Source organism: Colobus angolensis, unplaced genomic scaffold (assembly GCF_000951035.1).
Source record: "Colobus angolensis palliatus isolate OR3802 unplaced genomic scaffold, Cang.pa_1.0 Scaffold355, whole genome shotgun sequence".
Taxonomy (NCBI): Eukaryota; Metazoa; Chordata; class Mammalia; order Primates; family Cercopithecidae; genus Colobus; species Colobus angolensis.
Genome location: NW_012116877.1, coordinates 364,737 through 384,138, shown reverse-complemented (window position 1 = coordinate 384,138; position 19,402 = coordinate 364,737). Strand labels below are relative to the sequence as shown.

Genomic DNA, 19,402 nt, shown 5'->3' with positions numbered 1-19,402 from the left:
GAGGTTACAGTGAGCTGAGAACATGCCACTGCACTCCAGCCTGGCAACAGGGCAAGACTCTGTCTAAAAAAAAAAAAACAAAAAAAACACTGAATTTGATACTTTAAAAGGGTGAATTTTATGGTAGGTGAATTATATCTCACTAAAATTATCATTTTAAAATGTTTTCATAAGCACTTTTACTTTTGCTCAAATTGCATCTTGATATAAACTTTAAGTTTTTTTAAAGATAATATACATTATTCTCATTATATTATACTTTCTAGAAAATGTAAGTAGTAAATTTGAATTTGATGAGCCAGTCCATTATTTCCTAAACAATGTATAATCTGTGGGCTGTTCTTTCACCAGGGACACTTGAAATGGCAAAATCTTTTCCTCTCTGCCAATGGTTCTGTGCACCACAGCCACAAAGAAATGTAAAAGTTACTTGCTGGCTTATTAGTCTCAGTAAGTTTTAGTTGATTAAACAAACAAATAAAGTCTCACAGCCAGGACTGCTGCGGCTGGAATTGCTGACATGCTGTCATACCTCTCACTGGTCAGTCCACACTCTCCTCCCATCTACACAGCTCTGGAGATTACAAACAATCCAACCATGACTCTCACGGCTTCAGAGGTCTATGAACTCCCAGGAATGATATGCAGACTTTTTCCTGAGGACAGCCTACACTTTTTTATTGGTTTCTCAAAGAGGATCACTGACCAACATTTAGAGACATGGGCCAAGTCCGGCTACGTTTAGATTCGGTAGTGGTGTCTGGTTTTAGTTTGCCACGTCCTTTCTCCTTTTTCTTGTCATAGTGCCCGCTCTTTGGGAGGTGGGGGGAAGAGTCTTCCCCTGAAGTCTCCACTGCTGCTGGAGAATCTTCCTTTTTCATCTGGTTGCTAAATCCAGAGAATGAAATCTAGGAGATGATTGCACCATCCCCGCTCCCTGACATGAAGGATGCCCCACTGCCCATCGGGGAGGGGAGCAGGGAGAGCTGGAGAGAGGCTGGGTCGGGGCAGGACCCAGGCGCAGATCCTCTGAGGCCAGCTGCAGCCCTGCCTGCCTGCCTTCCCCTTTCCTCTCCCTTCTTTCCTCCTTCTCTGTTTCCTTCCTTCCATATCTCTTTCCTTCCCTCTTTCCCCCTCCCACTCCTTCCTTTCTTCCTTCTACTGTGGAGGTGGAAAATTTAGCTAGGACAAGCTGGGGCTGGGACGTTCCAGGAGCCAGACAGAGAGTGAGTGAAAGGCACAGAGATGAAAACGCGGTTTGGGAGAGCTGGTTCTTGGGTCGGCTAAGAGGGGATGAGCTCAGTGGTTAATAGGATTGGCCATGGCGAATCCCTCAGCAGGGCACGCACGGCACAAAGGGCCGAAGCGCGCGGGTAGCTCGAGGTCAGGATTACAGAGACTCAGGAGCAAGAGAGGAAGGCTTAAAGAGCCAGACTGCGCAGCCAGGACTGGGGTGATGGGCGCTGTCCTGCCAGGCCGGAAAATGAAGATGTAGCCCCGCCCCCAACCTAGGGAGGACGACCGGCCCCGTTCCTGTCCTCCCCCGCAACCTCGACCCCATTCCACCCCAGGAACCTCGGCGAAGCTGAGCCAAGACTACTTCTGAATCAGGGATGACTTGTCCAGTGAACCTAGGATCAGAGCCATCAGTTGGAAAGGCTGAGAGGAGCCTTGAGAAAGAGGGCGACCTTCCTTGGGATCTGTCCGTGCACTCCCTCCTTGCCTCCCCCTCTCCAGCCTCCCACTTGGTAGCACCTTCCTGATCCCCTTATCTCTAAGGCGCTCAGGGAAATGCCCCGCTACGGGAGCCTTCTGGGAAATGCTGCCTTTGCCGCCCAGGAACCATGAGCCCTGCAGCCCCGGTAAGGAAGAGTTCTCTGGGACAGGAGGAAGGACCCAGGTCAGGGTGGGCACCCTTGCCACACAGGAAACGGGACAGAAGTCTTTTAGGCCCTGACAGCCTCTGGTCTCTGAATGACATCCTGTGGCTGCTGGTAGGTGAGGGTTTGCGGGGCTCAGCTGTTGAAGGAAATGATCACAGTCCGAGGTGAGATACAGAAAGTCTTCCTTCTCCAGGTGGGCCCCCTCCAATCCATTCTTTTTCTTTTTTTTTTTTTTTGAGACGGAGTCTCGCTCTGTCGCCCAGGCTGAAGTGCAGTGGCCGGATCTCAGCTCACTGCAAGCTCCGCCTCCCGGGTTCACGCCATTCTCCTGCCTCAGCCTCCCGAGTAGCTGGGACTACAGGCGCCTGCCACTTCGCCCGGCTAGTTTTTTGTATTTTTTTAGTAGAGACGGGATTTCACCGTGTTAGCCAGGATGGTCTCGATCTCCTGACCTCGTGATCCGCCCGTCTCGGCCTCCCAAAATGCTGGGATTACAGGCTTGAGCCACCGCGCCCGGCCAATCCATTCTTTACTGTGCCCTAGAGGGGCCTTTACGACCCCCTAATCACACACCTCCCTCCTCATCTTGAAACTCCCACCCCCAGCTCCAGCCACTGCATCCTAACATCCAAGCTCTCCGCCTGTCGTGCAAGGCCTCTGTGCTATTTCTTTGCAAACCCTGCAGCTCTATCGCCTGCCACTCCCCATGCCCTCCCCACCCCTGCGCTCTATGTTCTAGACACACGGAAAATGCTGGGCTCTCTTCAACATCCTGACAGTATTCATAGGGGACCTTTCGGGTCGCCCTAGGAAACTGCCACTCATCCTCCAAGGCCCCTTTCGGCCTCCTCTGGAAAGCCTTCCTGAACCCCTTGGGAAAAGTCAGGCTCATCTTTTCCATTGTTAAATCACACGCTGTGATCCAGTTGTGTGTTTCCATGTAATCTCCCTCACTAGACTGGAAGCTGGGGATGGAAAAGGGAAGCATCAAAAACACATGCAAAACTAGGAGCCTGGCTTCTCCTTGCAACTTTACTTTTTCTTTTTTTCTAGGAACTGAGTTCACTGATTCTTAAGAAAAAGTATTTCATGATAAATGAGTGAACAAATGTCTTAATAGAAAAGTAAAATTGCAGGCGAGGCTGCTTCTGCCCACCTCTAGAGGGGTAGACTACAAGTCCCAGCATGCCTCGGGTCAGCATCGCTTCACGTCAAGCCCCCTCCCTGGGGGTGGGCAGGTCCGGAGGGCGGGGCCCGGGGGCAGCTGGGCTCCCAGGGGCTGCCGGAGGAGAGAAATGCCCCTGGCTCTCCCGGGGCGCACAAAGCGCAGGCGCAGCGGGTTGGGTGGCAGCAGCATCGAGTAGCGGCCGGTTTGGCAGCAACATCCGCAACAGGTGTAGACAAGGTGGGTGCATCAAGGGGAGGGCTGGAAAAGGAGTCTGCACCTGGCCCTCTTGTCTAATCTGTGTCAAGACCGTGGAGACGGGAGGGAGCGGCAAGAGGACAAGGCCGGGCCTTCCAGCCCAGGTGTGCCAGCCCTTGTTACGCAGCAACAGGTGTGAGCAGGTGGGGGAGGGGCGGAGGCACCCGCTGGCAAGTGAGTCGCCCTCAGGAACAGAGGGCACCTACCTGGATTCCAGTGCAAGCTCCATCACATAAATGGATGAGTCATTTGCCGACCCTCAGTTTGTCCATCTGTAATATAGGAGTAAAGATTCCCTTCCTAACAGGGTTATAATGGGGACAAGGTGAGGGAGTAATATGTTCGGTGACGTCCAAACTTAGCTGTACATTGGAATCATCTGAGGATCTTTGAAGAGTACCAGGGCTTGCCTCCTGCCCTCAGACATTCTGATTTAATTGTTACGCAGTGTGGCCTGGCATCGGAAGTTCTCAAAGCTCCTGCTGGCATAACAGTTTGAAGCCAGGACTGCTGGGTGTGAGTCTGGGCTCCATTGCTTACTGATCAAGTGGCCCCATGCAACTGACTGGACCTCTCCAGCCCCCGTTTCCCCATTTCTGAAACAGGAATAATAAGGACTGCAGGGAGGCTTAAATGAGATAATGGATGAAAGCACTGAGAGGGGGTACCCAGACAGAGTGCTCGGTCCATCACAGCTGCTGTTGAACTCCTCTGTTAAGCACTTTGTAAACAGCTCTAGTGGGGTCCAAATGGGAGGGAGCCTTTCCATTGCCGGATTCTAATATTCTCCACTTCCACATTACAGAATCCCAAGGTTTCTAATACTTTAAGAGTCTCATGCTCCACCGACTGAGCTAGCCAGCTCCTCCCTCCAGCTTCTGCCTGCCTCACAGACACACTTCTACAGATCTAGAAACAGACCAGGACAGAGGGCCAGGGAGGAGGGACGTAGCCAAAGTTATGAAGCTGAGGCTGGAATCCAGGCTCCTGGTCCCCACCCCCACCCCACACCAACGGCTGCCCTGCTGACCCCACAGTGACAGTGCTCCCATTCTCTTCCTGAGCAGAGAATGGGGAGGAGGCTGAGGCCGCCTAGCCCTTGTTTGTTTACTAACCCTCCCTCAAACGTTTCCTGGGTGGCTCCTCGGGGACAGCAGGGCTGGGGGCTTCTCTCCAGGGAGCTGCTGCTGAGGCCTGTGTCTCCTGTGGCTCCTCTGACAGATCCCGCCTGACTCCGCCCTGGAAAGTCCTTTTGAAGAAATGGCCCTGGTGAGGGGCGGCTGGCTGTGGAGACAGAGTGAGTGATCCTGGGCCCCTGGTCCTGGGGCAGGGTGAGGGAAGTGGCTTACTGGGCTTGCCACAGGGAACCCTTCTCCCAAGAAGCCAGGACCTTTTCATCCTTCCCTCGTTGGTCCACGCTCTTCCCTCTGCCTGAAGGTCCTTCCCATTCCCGACTACGTGGTTTAAACTTCTACTTGTTCGTCACGACCCATCTTAGATGGGCCCCTGTCTGAGGAGACGTGTCTGGCTTTTCCTCTGGCCCCCACTCCTGCCCCTGCGATAGCGTCAAGCTGGATTAGAGGCTCCCTCCTTGGTTTTCACAGCATCTTACAGTGATCTCCTTAGAACAGAACCGTCTTTATCTGTGGGTCTCCCCGCTCCCTGACCCCAGACTGGTCCCAGTCTGTGAGCTCCTCAAGGACAGGGGGCTGGGTTTGACCCTCTGTGTATCCACAGTCCCCTAACCCCAGGGGGGCTGGGTTTGACCCTCTGTGTGTCCACAGTCCCCCAGCCCCGGGCTGGACACAGAATGAGGTACAGAACAAAGTGAAAAATGAGAGAGAGAGAGAGAAGATAGAGGCCCAAGGTAGGGAGAGGTCTTTGCCCTTGAAGAGACCTGGGACTTGGCCTTAGCAGCTTCCAAGTAATGGGCCCAGTCACTCATTTCCCTGTTCAGCACATGTATCAAGCTTCTACTATACGTCAGACCCAATGGGAGGCAGGAGGTGAACAAGACAGAGAGAAGACAGAAAGAGGTCCTGCCCTCATTTCAGGGTGTAGATAGACAAGAAAAAGGTGGTTATAACACTAGGGACTGAGGCTGAGGGGACTTGGGAGTCTGTCTGGGGCTCCTATCCCCAGCAGGCTCTGGGATTGGCCTGCCTAGTGCATCTGGAATATTGTACAGGCTCCATCCTCCGCCGCTGGAAGCGGAACTGGTTTGCCCTGTGGCTGGACGGGACCCTGGGATACTACCACGATGAGACAGCTCAGGACGAGGAGGACCGTGTGCTCATCCACTTCAATGTCCGTGACATAAAGATCGGCCAAGAGTGCCATGGTGAGCAGAAGCCCCTTCCTCTGTGGCACCGTGACTGTGGGCAGAGCCCTCCCACTCTCTCTGAGAACACCTGCTGTTGGAAGCCTCTTTGCAGCTTTCAGAGGCATTTCACAGACATTGCTTCTGAGCCTCTGTCAACTCCAGTTCAGTTTGGTGTGAGTTAAGAAATAGGTCCTTGGCTGTGTGTGGTGGCTCACGCCTGTAATTTCAGCACTTTGGGTGGCTGAAGCGGGAGGATCACTTGAGGCCAGGAGTTCTAGACCAGCCCAGGCAACATAGTGAGACCCTGTCTCTAAAAAAAAAAAAAAAAAAATTGGTGAGATGTGGTCGCATATGGCTACTGGGGAGGCCAAGGCAGGAGAATTGCTTGAGCCCAGGAATTCAAGGCTGCAGTAAGCTATGATCCCAGTACTTTGAGAGGCCAAGGCATGTAGATTACTTGAATCTGGAGTTCAAGACCAGCCTGGGCAACATGGCAAAACCCTGTCTCTACCAAAACAAAAACAAACAAAAATTAGCCAGGTGTGGTAGTGTGTGCCTGTAGTCCCAGCTACTTAGGCTCAGGTGGGAGGATTGCTTGAGCCTAGGAGGCAGAGGTTGCAGAGTGTTTATGGAACTGTACTATAGCCTGGGGGACGGAGCTAGACCCTGTCTCAAAAAAAAGAAAGAAAGAAAAGGAAATCAGTCCTTTAGTGCCTTTCTCCTCTGTGCTGTGTCTCAGAGGTGAGCCAGGCACAGTTCCTACCCTCCAGGCACTCGGTACTGGATGAAGATGAAATGAAATTAGGAGGCCCAGAGAAGCGAAGTGGCCCAGGGTCACAGCAAATCTCCATATTCCTCCACCAAGGCCCAGGCCACAGTTCTAACCGGGTAACTGGGAGGCGTGCTGAGGGAAGTGTTAGCGTGGAAAGGTTGGAAAGGTTGGAAAGGTCGGAAGCATAGAGTAGAATCCCTCAGAGAGTATATGGGATCAGAGGAGGTTGGCAGTGGCCAGTAAACAGAGCCCAAAGAAGTCAATTCCTATTCCTGTTCCTGGTTTACTGGGGGGACCTGGGGCTTGTGCCTGTGGAAACCCATATATGTCTGCTTCCAGATGTGCAGCCCCCAGAGGGCCGGAGCCGAGATGGCCTGCTAACTGTGAACCTACGGGAAGGCGGCCGCCTGCACCTCTGTGCGGAGACCAAGGATGATGCCCTGTGAGTCACTCCCAGGAGAGGATGGGGTGGAATCTTGGGGAAAGTTACCATGTGCCCCCTTCTCATTGGGCCTTCTGGTTCTCTGACCGTAGGAAGAAGGCACTAAGGCCAGTCAGCAAGGGTGTCTTATTAGAGGTGGGTAGAGTGGATTTGAAGGGCCCGTGGTGACTGGCATGGCACACAGTGAACTCCTCATGTGGTCTACGATGAACTCAGGATTGCTGAGGGGGAGGTGTGCACACCTGCCTCGGGTGTCTGGTTCCTGGTCTTAGCAGCCTCTGAGGTGAGCCCTCACCTGAGGGTGATGCAAAGCAGCAGAGCAGCCTCGTGGCACCCTTGCTGTCTTCTTAGAAGATGCCCTGGTGGGGGACTCTGGCCTGAGGGGTAGCCCCCGACCTGCCTACAAAGGCAGTCAGCTGCGTCCCAGGCAGGGGCACCCCAATGTCAGATGCATATCCATGCGGCCAGCCTGGGTGTGTCCTCCTCAGGCGCCATCCGCTCGCTCACATTCCGTCCCTTCCTACCCTCTGGCTGAGGGGTGCATGGCCTTTGCGCTGGAGGAGAGTGAAAGAGATGGGTGTGTGGGAGTGGGGGAAGCTGAGCTCCAGGCAGACAGCACAGAGCCGCCTTGTCCAACCCAGCCAGGTGCCATGGCAACCAACAAAGGCCCAATTGTCCCGTGTCTGCTGGGCCTTCCTGGAGCTCTGGGGTCAGAGCTTTGGGGAACTGTTTTGTTTGTAGATTTGGGATGTAGAGGGGGCTGTGGCTAGAGCACCCACCCAGGAGTGTCAGATTCTGACATCGCCTGAGAGACCACCCAAGCCCAACCGTCCACTGTATAGATGAGGAAACTGGAACTTCTAGAGGGGATGAGAAGAATGAATTAGCCTAACTTAGTGCTCCATCCATGTGACCGGGGCAGGGGAGGGGTCACTTTTGTCTTCCTGAAGGAGACAAGAGATCTCTCCTTTCATGAGAGACTGGGGCTTGAGGCTGGATTGGAGAGGAAAGTCTAAAATGTGGGAGCCCAATTCACCTACCCCCAAACTCCCTCCTCATGGTCTGGTGGGATTTGCTTTGCAGAGCATGGAAGACAGCGCTGCTGGAGGCGAACTCCACCCCGGTGAGTCCCCTGTTCTCTCCCCCTTTCCCCACCACCTCCGTATGCCATGGAATCATGAGTGATTCAGACTCGGTCTCCACCTGCCAGAAGTTCTCAGTCTCATGTGGATAGGTTTGTGCAAACTCTGATGCCTGAGTCCCAAGTGGGAAAGGATAAGGGACAGCCAACTGGTGCTCAGAGGAGAGAGTGAAGCCTCCATGGAGACTTGCTGGAGGGAGTGGCACGTGAGCTGGGGAAAAGGAACTGTCTTTTATCAAGCAACTATTATGTGCCAGGTGTGGTGCAGGTATCATTCCAGCTGCTCCTCACAACAGTCCTGTGAGGTTGGGGTTATTGTTCTGTCTCTGCAGATGATAAGACTGAAGCTCATTCATCCACACAACAAATATTTACTGAGCTGCTACTATGGGCCAGGCACTGTGTCAAGTGCCAGGGATCAGAGGTGAACCAAGGAGATGTGGGCTCTGCCCACCTGGACTCAGCCTAGTGAGGAGCCAGACATGGAACAATTAATTAATTATTCCATTTCAATAGTATAATGGCTCTGACAGAGATTTGCATGTCTGGCCTTTTCATCCAGGTGGTAGTTCAGGCAAGGCTTAAACTGAGAACTGAAGGATAAACAGAAATTGACTGGGTGAAAGGCGTGGGGAAGGGGTAAAGGGAACAGTATTCCAGGCAGAGGGATCAGCATGTGCAAATGCTCTGAGAGAGGTTAGGACATTGGCAAGTTGAGTAGGAGGACAGCTGGGGTGGCTGGTGCTTAGGGAGTGAGTAGGTAAGGGGGGAAGGAGGGTTGGCACGACCAGGCCTTGTGGGCTGTATAAAGGATTGGTTTCTGCTAAGAGCACCAGAGAGCCATGACAAGTTTTTGAACAGAGGGATGGCATGATCAGATCAGGCTCGATTTATATTATTAAAAAGATAATTGTTGTAACGTTGGGGCATTAAAAAAAAAAAAAAGTAGTCTATCAGTTACTGAAATTTTATTATAGAGAAAAGGAAAAAAAAGATAATCTGGCTGGTAGGTACGGACTGGATTGTAGAGGGTAACTGTAGACACCCAGAGGCCACTTAGGAGGCTGGGACAGTGTCCCAGCAACAGACTGGAGAGCTGGACTAAGGCCTTGCTGGCCGAGACAGGCTGATGAATACAGGACATACTTAGGATTTGAAGTCAACAGAGCTTGTGACTGATGGAAGTGGCGGTTTGAAGAGCCGCCCAAGGCCCAGCTTGGCCTCCACCCCCATCTGCCTGACTCCAGAATCTGTGCTTGCTCTTTCTCTGCGTGGCACAATGGAGCCCCCTCTCACCTACAGAGAAAGTCCATTGGGAAGTAGCAGGGGAGACCTGGATGCATTTAGAAACCTCCTCAGGCATCCACCTGCTGAGCGCCAGGCATTATGCTAAGCTCCTGGCACCAGTGACATCATTGCATCTTCCAACAACCCTGGCAGGGCAGCTGGGTAGGGATTGGCACTATCAGTTCCATTTTACAGATAAGGAAACCAAGGTTCAGAGACGGGAGGTGACTTGTGCAAAGCTTATAGTCTTAAGTCAGTGGAAAAGCGTATCATGGAACCTAGGTCAGTGAGATTTTGAGAGGAGGACATTATCTGCAGAAGTAACTGCATGAGCAGAGACAGAGAAGTGGTGTGTGCACGTGTGAGTGCACAAGTGCGTGTGCACATATGTGTGCGTCTAAGGGCCCAGACTCTGCCTGGCTGGAGAGCAATTCATGAGGGGAATGAAACAGGAGAGATGACCTCTGAGGTCACCAGGGTCAGCTCATGATGGGCCTCGAAGTCCAGTTGGAGGAAATGGACTTTCCCTGAGGCCTGTAGGGAGCAATAAAGGGCATTCAACAGGGAGGGCTGTGGTCAGATTTTTGGGGGCAGACTCAGGCTCCCAAGTGGCAGGTGAATTGGAGGAAGCTGGGAGTAAGGAGGCTACCGCAGTAGTCTGCAGGGTGGAGGGACCCAGGTCGGGCTACCCTGGCTTGGAGCTCCGAAGCCTCTTTATGTGGGGCGAATCAGTTCCACCACAGAGAGGCGAAGGGAAGGAAGCAAAGGTGACCGTCTGCACTCTGTGACTCTATGAAGCGGCCTCGCTCTTCTCTGTCCATCTCCTGTGGCTCTGCTGTCCCTTCTCTCTGCCCTGGCCTCTATTCTACCTCCCAGTACTGCACATATACACATCCCTCTGGGCCCAGGCTAACTCGAGCTGGGTGTGTTTGTGCCTGTGTCTGCCTGTTTCTGTGTGTTCACCTCTGTGTTTATGGGTTTCTCTCTGTAGCCGGTGTGGGAATGACCTGCCCTTTGTCCTCCGACATGCTGGAGTTCATACCTCACTGCAGGTGGAGGCTCCAGGAGCCCCTAACACCAGCTTTACTGGGAACACAGGGCCTGGGGGCACAGCTAGGGACGAGGCTGGGGTAAAGCGAACCAGGTGGGCTAGAGGATAGATGGGAGTTGCCCTGTCCTCCCTGGAGACTGGGAGCCCCAGCAGCATGAAATAGGGGAAGGCGGGCTAATTCTGGAAAGAGACTACTTGTCCTTCTTTTCTGCGTAACTTTGGCAGTCGTCAGCATTCTCTGAGCCTCCCCTGTCACTATGAGCTGAGGAGAAAGAGGACGCTCCCTGCCACAACCCAGCTGGCGGAGGGCTCTGGTAGGGTCTGGAAAGAGCTCTGAGTCTCTTTAGGTGTAGAGGGCCTCTGACACCCCCTCCCTCCCTTCCCCTTCTTGGGTTTCTGTGGCTTGAGCAGGCCCCAGCTGGAGCAACTGTCCCTCCCAGGAGCCGCCGGGTTTGCTCCAAGGTCAGGTGTGTGACCCGCTCGTGGAGCCCCTGTAAGGTTGAGAGGCGGATCTGGGTAAGTGCTGGCTCGGCCCTCCCTGCCTCCATACTGGCCACCAGGATGAGCCTCCAAAACCAGGCCCAGTCCATCCCTTCCCTGTGACAAACGATCCATGGCTCCCTATCAGCCACGGGACAGAAACCAAGGACTCTGCTGTGCCCTCTGCCCCCAGCCACACCAGACCTTTCCCTTCTGCCAGCCTTCGCACATGCTGTTCCCTCTGCTGGCAAGACTGCACTTTCCTCGTTCACCGGACAGACTGACGCCCGTCCTGTAAGGCTCACCTCAGAGGCTGCCTGCCACCTACTCGGTGGGGACCTCCTTGACCACCAGCCATCGTCATTCCCTCCCACAGCCTAGTGGCACTAAGGCTTAGTGCTTTCTTCATTCTGCCTGGTTTCAGAACTGGTTTATTCTTGTCTGTGTAGTCTTCCATGAGGCCTAGAACTTCCTCCAAGGCAAGGACAAGGCCCGACTGCGCTGCCTCTATGGAGCTTGGCACAAGGCTAGGCAAATGGCACATGCTCATTTAGTGCTCAGTGATGGGGAGTCTATGCTGACCCTTCTTACACAGTGGGGCTCAGGGAATGTTCACTGAGTGAGCAAAGGAAGGAAGGAGGGAGTGAAAAACCTCTGTTACAGCAATACTACTACATAGTCAAATAATTTAGTCTAGGTCTGTCTCCCCTCAACCTGAATGTTTCTTGAAGGCAGGATCTGAGCCTGAATCTTTTCTCTGTCCCCAGTGCTCAGCACAGGGCCTGGCATGGGGTGGGTGGCAGGAGGGGTCTTGAGTGAGAGTACCTGTGATCTGACAGTCAACTCTGAGCTCTTACACAGTGGTGCTCAGTGTGGCTGTGTATCAGGATTGCTTAGGAACTTACAAGCACTAACAACAAGTTCTGCCTCTGGATGTTCTAATCTGGCATGGGGCCTAGGCCTAGGAAACCTGTAGTTTAAACCTGTCTCCTGGCCGGGCCCGGTGGCTGGTGCCTGTGATCCCAGCATTTTGGGAGGCTAAGGTGGGCGGATCACTTGAGATCAGGAGTTCGAGACCAGCCTAGCCAACATGGTGAAATTCTGTCTCTACTAAAAGTACAAAAATTAGTAAGATGTGGTGGTGGGTGCCTGTAATCCCAGATACTCGGGAGGCTGAGGCAGAAGAATGGCTTGAACTCAAGAGGTGGAGGTGGTTGCAGTGAGCCAAGATTGCCCCACTGCACCACTGCACTCCAACCTGGGCAACAGAGCAAGACTCCGTCTCAAAAAAAAAAAGTCTCCTGATGACTCTGATATGCAGAATCAGTAAGCCTAGAAGTGCTTGGGCCACCAAGTTGTATAGGTGTGGCACTGTTAGATCCTCAGAGGCTTGGAGAGGTTACCTAACTTGATCAAGATCACTCAACTCATCAGTGGCAGGTCTGGGACTCCCAGCCCATCGTTCTGAGGTATTCTCCATGCCCAAACTAGAATACAAGTTTGTTTAAAGTGGGGAAGCCAAAAACTAGGATTTACGGACTGTAAACCTAATAACACAACAGCTCAGCTAAGGGGAGTCATTTGCATGCGACCCCCTGATTGGTCAACACTGGTTGTACCCACAAAGTAGCTGGGCCTCTGGAGAGGGAGAGTCAGGTTCAAACCCTCAGGTTCTTCCCATGGGTCTCTGGGCTGTCCCTACTTGTTGCCAGGTGACTTACAGGAGTTTACTTCTGGGCCTCCCAGACCTGGAGAGTAAAAACAGGTGCCCTAGAGGGACATGGGGTGCTCCACCCTCTCCAGGGCCTCCCAAGGCCACTGGCTTACTGCGTAGCAGCAGGGCAAGGTGGAGGCTCTGGATCTCAACTTCCCTACCAATAAAATTAGACCTGAGTGCTTAAATCCCTCTAGCCCCTTTTGGGCCTGGAGCCCGGATCCTGGCACTGCCTACCAGAAATCCGTATTGGATCACTGATAGGGAGGGAGCACCGGAGAGTTCACTGACCTACAGCATTGCTTGTCTGAGCCTCTTGCATTGTCTTGGGACTATTTGTTTTCCCTGACTTGAAACTGAACTCAGAGTTGGGCAACCTTAGTTCCAGTCTGGCCCTGTATTTGATTTACTGGAATGAGTTCAATAAATATTAGGTACCTGCCACCTTCTAGTCAGATCTGATTAGACCCAGTCTCTGCCCTCACAGGCATCTCCAGATCTGATGGGAGAGACACAGGGACACAACGGGAAGACAGCATGATCGGTGCTGTAATGCAGGGACATCCAAGGGCTGTGGGCATCCAGATGGGATCCCAACAGAATCTGAGGTTCAGGGAGAGTGATAATTGAGTTGAATCTGAAAGACAGCTTGGGTAATTGAATGAGGTGAGAAGCGCATCCCTATCAAAGGAAAATGGCATGGAGACTTGAAATCACAAGGTGTGCTTGGAGACCTTCCCCTTACCACCAAACTTCTTAAAAGAGATGTCATGACATGGGGATTGCATCCTTCACCTCTCAGCCTTTCTTCAACTCTCCATAACTTGGCTTTTCCTACTTAGCAACTCCTCTGAAAAGTTTTTCAAGGTCACTCAACTTCGAAGTTGCTAAAAACCAGTGGTCTATTCTCTTGGAATTGACCAAAAGAATGGACAGAAGAACATATTTAGAAGATAAAATCACGAGAACTGGTGGCTGTTGTGTGGAAAGTGAATGTGTGAAGACAAGACAAGGGCAACGTCCTGCTTTCTTTCCTTCTTTCTCCTTTTTTTTTTTTTTTTTTTTTTTTGAGACAGGATCTCCCTCTGTTGCCCAGGCTGGAGTGCAGTGGTGCAAACACTGCTCACTGCAGCCTCTATCTCCTGGGCTCAAGGGAGCCTTCTGCCTCAGTTTCCCGAATAGCTGGGTCCATGGGTATGCATCACCACACTCAGCAAATTTTTTAATTTTTTGTAGACCCATGTGTTTGCAATGTTGCCCAGACTGGTCTTGAACTCCTGCATTCAAGCAATCCTCCCTTCTCGGCCTCCCAAAGTGCTGGGATTACAGGCATGAGCCACTGTGCCTAGCCTTTCTTGATTTGAGTGCATGGTGATGGCATGTATTGAGAGAAGCATTTATGGGGCTGGGTACTTTGGGAGGCTGAGGCAGGCAGATCACCTGAGGTCAGGAGTTCAAGACCAGCCTGGCCAACATGGTGAAACCCTCTCTCTACTAAAAATGCAAAAAAATTAGCCAGTCGTGGTGCAGGAACTTGTAATCTCAGTTACCTGGGAGGCTGAAGCAGAATTGCTTGAATCCAGGAGGTAGAGGTTGCAGTGAGCTGATACAGTGTCATTGCACTCCAGCCTAGACAACAAGAATGAAACTCTGTCTCAGAAAAAAAAAAAAGAAAAATGGATTTATGGGAAGAGCAACAGTTTTAGCAGATGGAGAAATGCTGCAATCACCTTGAGATGAGTGGAGTCTGAGACACCTGGACTTCTAAGGGGAGCTGGACTGTTCAGGTGTGAATCCCAGTTAGAGAGAGACACAAGGTGGAGGGAGGCTAAGTGGAAAGATCCAGAAGAGAAGGGGATCCTGACCCCTCTCCAGGTCTGCTCCCCCATGGGTAAAATGAGGGGTTTGGAGCTTCCATTTAATTTAGCACATAGTTTTTCGTTCCTGATATGCACTAGGCCCTGCTGGTGACACAAACAAATCAGAGTCCTTGCCTATAAGCAGCTCACATTTGGGCTGCAAGAAAGGCCAGGAGAAAGGATAGCAACAAGAGGCACAAGCAAGATCCAGAGAATTCAGGGAAAAAAAAAATCATTCTTCTTGAGAGCAGGAGAACCTACGCTCCTGGAGTGGAGTGGGTGACCGTTGAGCTAGGCTTTGAAGGGTTGGCAGAAATCTAATGGGAGAGAGGGGAGGACAGGGAGTGCATTCCAGAGAGAACACTGACCATTCTCTGAGCCTCAGTCCCCAACCCTATAGTCATGTGGAGCTAATACCTGCTTTAAGGATTAGAGGCGATAACACATTTGATTACTTCCCTCAGGACCTGGTACATAGTAGGTGCTCAATAATCGTTACAGTCTAGTGCAGCCTAACAATTTTGGGTCAGTGATGGACCACATATACGATGGTGGTTCCATAAGATTGTAATGGAGCTGAAAATTTCCTATCACCTAGTGATGTTGTAGCTATCATAATGTCATAGGGCAATGCATTACATTTTCTACATTTATATATGATTAGGTAGATAACAAATACTTACCAATGTGTTACACTTGCCTACAGTATTCAGGGCAGTAGCCTGCTGAACAGGTTTGTAGGCTAGGAGCAATAGGATATACCACATACCCTAGGTGTGTGCCATCTAGGTTTGTGTAAGTACACTCTATGATATTCACATACTAAAATTGCCTAAGGACACATTTCTTAGACTGTATGCCTGTTATTTAAAAGATGCATAACTGTATTTTAGTTACTTCCCATCCCTATCCTTCCTTTCCCTTCCTTCCTCCCCAACCCCTGTTTATTTCCTGGGTTGGGGCTTAGCCATGTTCCCCTCCTTGTGACTAGTAGAACTGGGTCTCTCCAAGTGGCATCATTGTAGAGCTGCTAGCGAATATTAGACTATCTATGAGGAGAAGTTGGGAGCCATAGAGAATTTTTTGAGCTAGATGGGAGGCCAGAGGAGGAGAATGGGCGTCACTGGGAGCTGGATGTAGGGCGGAAGTTTTAGAGGACAAGGACCGTGGACCTTGTGGGGAAGGCAGGGCCTTTCTCCAATAGCTTGCTAGTGGCTGGAGGCCCGTTTCTAAACTTGGGGAGGCGGCTCCATGCATCCCAGAGAGGCCTGAGCCAGGCGTGTGGGTAGGGGACCAAACCCAGGCCAGGGAGTTCCTGGGCGTCTGACGTGGCTGGATTCCCCAGGTGCGTGTCTACAGCCCGTACCAAGACTACTACGAGGTGGTGCCCCCCAACGCACACGAAGCCACGTATGTCCGCAGCTACTACGGACCGCCCTACGCAGGTAAGTCTCCAGCGTGCCCCGGGACTTGCCTTGATCCCGCGCCGATTCAGCGCTGTGCCCAGCCCACGGTCCGTCAGTTTTGGACCAGGCTTCATCCTTTTAGCGTGCACGGATTTTCTCAGGTAGAACCCTCCGCAAGCCCCTCTCCATCCTGAGACTGGGAGAGCCCTGGGACCAGTGTCGGTCCCGAGCTGACCTCACCCCTCCAGACTGGCTTCTCAGCCCTGCGGTCGGCAATACCCATTCCTGAGCCGGTAGCGGCCCCTGGTGGCTACTGCGGGAACGGCTGCCTCCTCCCCGCTCTGGGGCCTGGCGGTTGGGAACGCCTGGCGGTTGGGAACCGTTAGGTGCCTGGTGGTTGTGCTTAGCCATCTCAGGGTTTCTTCGCTACTCCGCCCTAGCGTGCCGTAGTGGACCCGTAGGTTCCGGGACATCCGCAGCAGATCCAAGGCGTGGGAGCCGTGGGGTGGAGCTCTTCCTGCGTCTAGATCTGTTTCTTTGACTGGGGAGCAGAAGAGTGGGCTCGGCGCCTTACACTGGGTTGGACTGGAGTGATGCAGGAAGGGTACGAAGATTACTCTACTCCATCCTAAGTCGCTGACCCTCTTGGGCTGTCTCACTCTGCAGGCCCCGGCGTGACGCACGTGATAGTGCGGGAGGATCCCTGCTACAGCACCGGCGCCCCTCTGGCCATGGGCATGCTTGCAGGAGCCGCCACTGGGGCGGCGCTTGGCTCGCTCATGTGGTCGCCCTGCTGGTTCTGAGCCCTGGGACCTGCAGCACTGGCCCCTGCGCTTGGACTGCTAGACTCTTCTTCCTCCTGGACCCCGCTCTCTACCATCCAAGCCCTGTCCCACTTTGGCCTTCTCCTCTCCATTAGCTCCTTCCAGGTTTGGACCATTCCCCCCACTCCCTACCCTCACTCCCCACATGGGAAGAAGCTATCATCGCAGGTACAAATGTCGTTTGAAGTCTTCACATCTACTGCCAGACACCCCCAAATCTGTTATAGGCATTTATTGATACATTTCCTCTCAACACACCAGGGCACAGCAAATACGACTTCATTTGGCTTCGAGTTCCGTAGACATGACATGAATCGGGCTCTCTGCTCTCTCGTTAGGGAGCTCGAGGCCTGGTGGGGAGAACAGGAGTAAACAAGCACTTGACAAAGCTGCAGAGTTATCAGTCCTTTGACAAGGACAGGTGGGGCAGGGAGCAAGGCAGGTAGGCTGGAAGAACAGTTATTGGCAAGTGTGCAGAGCCGTGAACGTCATGGCATGTCCAAGGAATTAAATGGGAGTTCATTTGGGCTGGGGTGGAGGCCAGGATCAGACCATGGTGGGTCTTGTAGATAAGGAGCTTCCTGGGTGAAAGGGGAGATGTGAGCGTTCTCTGGAAGGAAGCTTCATGATTGCATCTATAATAAATATATTGCCTGTTTTGTGAATATTGACATAGGCCCATACTGAAAACACCCCTGAGTTAAGTCCCATCCTTCCCACAACCAGCTTCCTGGCTGGTACCCATGATAACAATTGACCTGAACCTTGGGGCCCCTTGTTGGGGAACAGGTGAGTTCTATTTGAGACTTCTAGCCCCAGAAAGCTGCCTCCGTCCGGAAATGGCTCTCATACCAGGAGCTCGGCCCCTTTTTTATAGCTGTGACTGTCACCCTCTCAGGCTTTGTCTCATCCTTCATTCTGAGGGAGATGGCAGTGTTCTTCTCTGGGGCCTGATCCACCTTTACACCAGCCCAGGAAGCCCCATCTGTGCCTGCCCTGAGGTGGCCCAGCAGTCTCCCGCTTTGGTCCCCTTCCAGTCTCTTCCCTTTTTCTATCCCAATCACCAATAGAAATGCGAACAACCCTGCCTGGTAGCCAGACTAGCCCACTAAAGCTCCCTGTAAATGGGGGCTCCATTAGTTCTGCTGCAGAGACTAATAAAGATTTGGTTGGCTTTAGCAGTGACTGTGGCTTGCTTTGTTCCCCTAGAAGGCCCTGTTTCCCTCTCTGTGACCCAGCAGCTACTAGTGCCTTATCTGGTCTAGTGAAAAGAGTGTGGATTCTGAGATAGGTGGAACTGATGACAGCATGTTAGCTGAGTCATTTGGGGCAAGTCACTTAACCTTTCTGGATTTTGTTTCCCCTACACTTAAGGTAGCTGGTTGCAGTTGACCATTCCTGAGGGCTCAAGAGGAGGGACTGCCTTGGAGTCTCTGTTGTCTGAGCTGATGGATGATCCAAGCCAGGTCCTGTCTGCTTTCTGAGAATCCTGTTCATGTTGGGGTCTTTTCCAGTAGGTTCCCATCTTTCTAGAGTTGAATCAATGAATTGTTCTCATAGAAAACCAGGTGGCCGGGGAAGGAAACACCAGCATCCTGCGTCAGGCCTCTTGGGGCTGTAAGATAAAACTCCCTGCTCAAACTGATTTAAGCCAAAGGGAGAAGGTTGAGCCACATAACTGAGAAGTCCAAAAGCTGTGTGATCCAGGGGCTTAAACAGTGTCACTTAGACTTTGCTTCATTTCCATCTTTACACCTGTGGGGCTGGCTCATTTGGAAGCTGCAGTGATGGTCAGCAGCTCCAGGCTAATGCCCTCCTGAGTTCAAGTGCAGCCAAGAGAATTTCTCTTCCTCTAACAGTATGACTGAAAGTCCTGAGTCTGGTGGACATCAGTCTAAATTGGGTCCTGTGGCCATCCCTGCATCAAGCCCAGTGGTCTGGAAACGGATGGTCTAAAATAACAGGGCTTACAGCAGGGGTGGGATGGTGTCCCAGAGGAAATTTAGGGCACTGTTCCCAGAAGTAGGATGCGTAGATGAAAGCTGGTTGGCAAAAATATCAGGAATCCACCTCAGCCACAGTTCCAGAGACACCAGCTTAGAGGTAAGACATATATAAAAACAGCAATGATTGAATGAGGTTACAGAGGAACGTGGTGCAGTTGGAGTTCTGAAGAGCAGGCATGCAACTCTGCCAAGGGAACTAGGGAAAGATTTGGGACAGGAAGTGGAAATTTAGTCTGAACCTTGAAAAATGAGTAGGAGTTTGCCAATCTGAAAAAAGTGGGTGAGCTTTCCACACAGAACAAATGGAAGAAATGGTATGAGCAGAGGCGTTAGAGGTTGAGAGCAGCACCATGAAGTTGAGGAACCAGTCTCATGCTATAGCAGGTTGCATGGTGAGAGGTGGTGAATGAGGTCAAACTATAAAGAACCTCTTGGGCCAGGCTACTGAACACAGGGCATAGTCCAGTATGTGGCACCAGCTTAAGGACAAGCATAGATGCAAGAAGGAGCCTCTTGAGAAGACCAAGGTCTGTTAGCATTTGTGCAGTCAGAGGTTACATACCCTGGGTGTCCTAAGGCCTGTACTGTGTTCAGGGGACTCAGCAGTGCATCAGACCCACTGCATGCTTTGGAACCTCAGCCTTAATTTTTTCTTTTCTTTTGTTTTGCTCCCCTCCCCTCCCGTCCCCACAGCCTTAATGTTTTCTGTTTTTGTCTTTCCTCCCTTCCCTTCTTTCCCTCCCCCTCCCTCCCTCCCTCCCTTCTGTTTTTGTCTTTCCTCCCTTCCCTTC

General features: G+C 52.1%; 1 protein-coding gene across 6 annotated transcripts; it reads left to right on the top strand.

Annotated features, from left to right (window-relative positions):
• The first annotated feature begins 1,408 nt into the window (after window positions 1-1,408).
• PLEKHB1 (pleckstrin homology domain containing, family B (evectins) member 1) lies at window positions 1,409-17,788 on the top strand. 6 transcript variants are annotated; one of them, XM_011953024.1, is made up of 8 exons: window positions 1,409-1,862; window positions 4,528-4,603; window positions 5,495-5,647; window positions 6,741-6,843; window positions 7,927-7,966; window positions 10,734-10,838; window positions 15,721-15,820; window positions 16,448-17,788. In XM_011953024.1, the coding sequence occupies exons 1-8, from the start codon at window positions 1,845-1,847 to the stop codon at window positions 16,582-16,584; spliced, it is 732 nt and encodes a 243-aa protein (XP_011808414.1). In that variant the 5' UTR covers window positions 1,409-1,844; the 3' UTR covers window positions 16,585-17,788. The 6 variants fall into 6 exon arrangements, with proteins under 6 accessions (XP_011808414.1, XP_011808416.1, XP_011808415.1 ...); XM_011953025.1 differs by lacking the exon at window positions 1,409-1,862 and adding an exon at window positions 2,806-3,288; XM_011953026.1 differs by lacking the exon at window positions 10,734-10,838.
• Window positions 17,789-19,402: the final 1,614 nt, after the last annotated feature.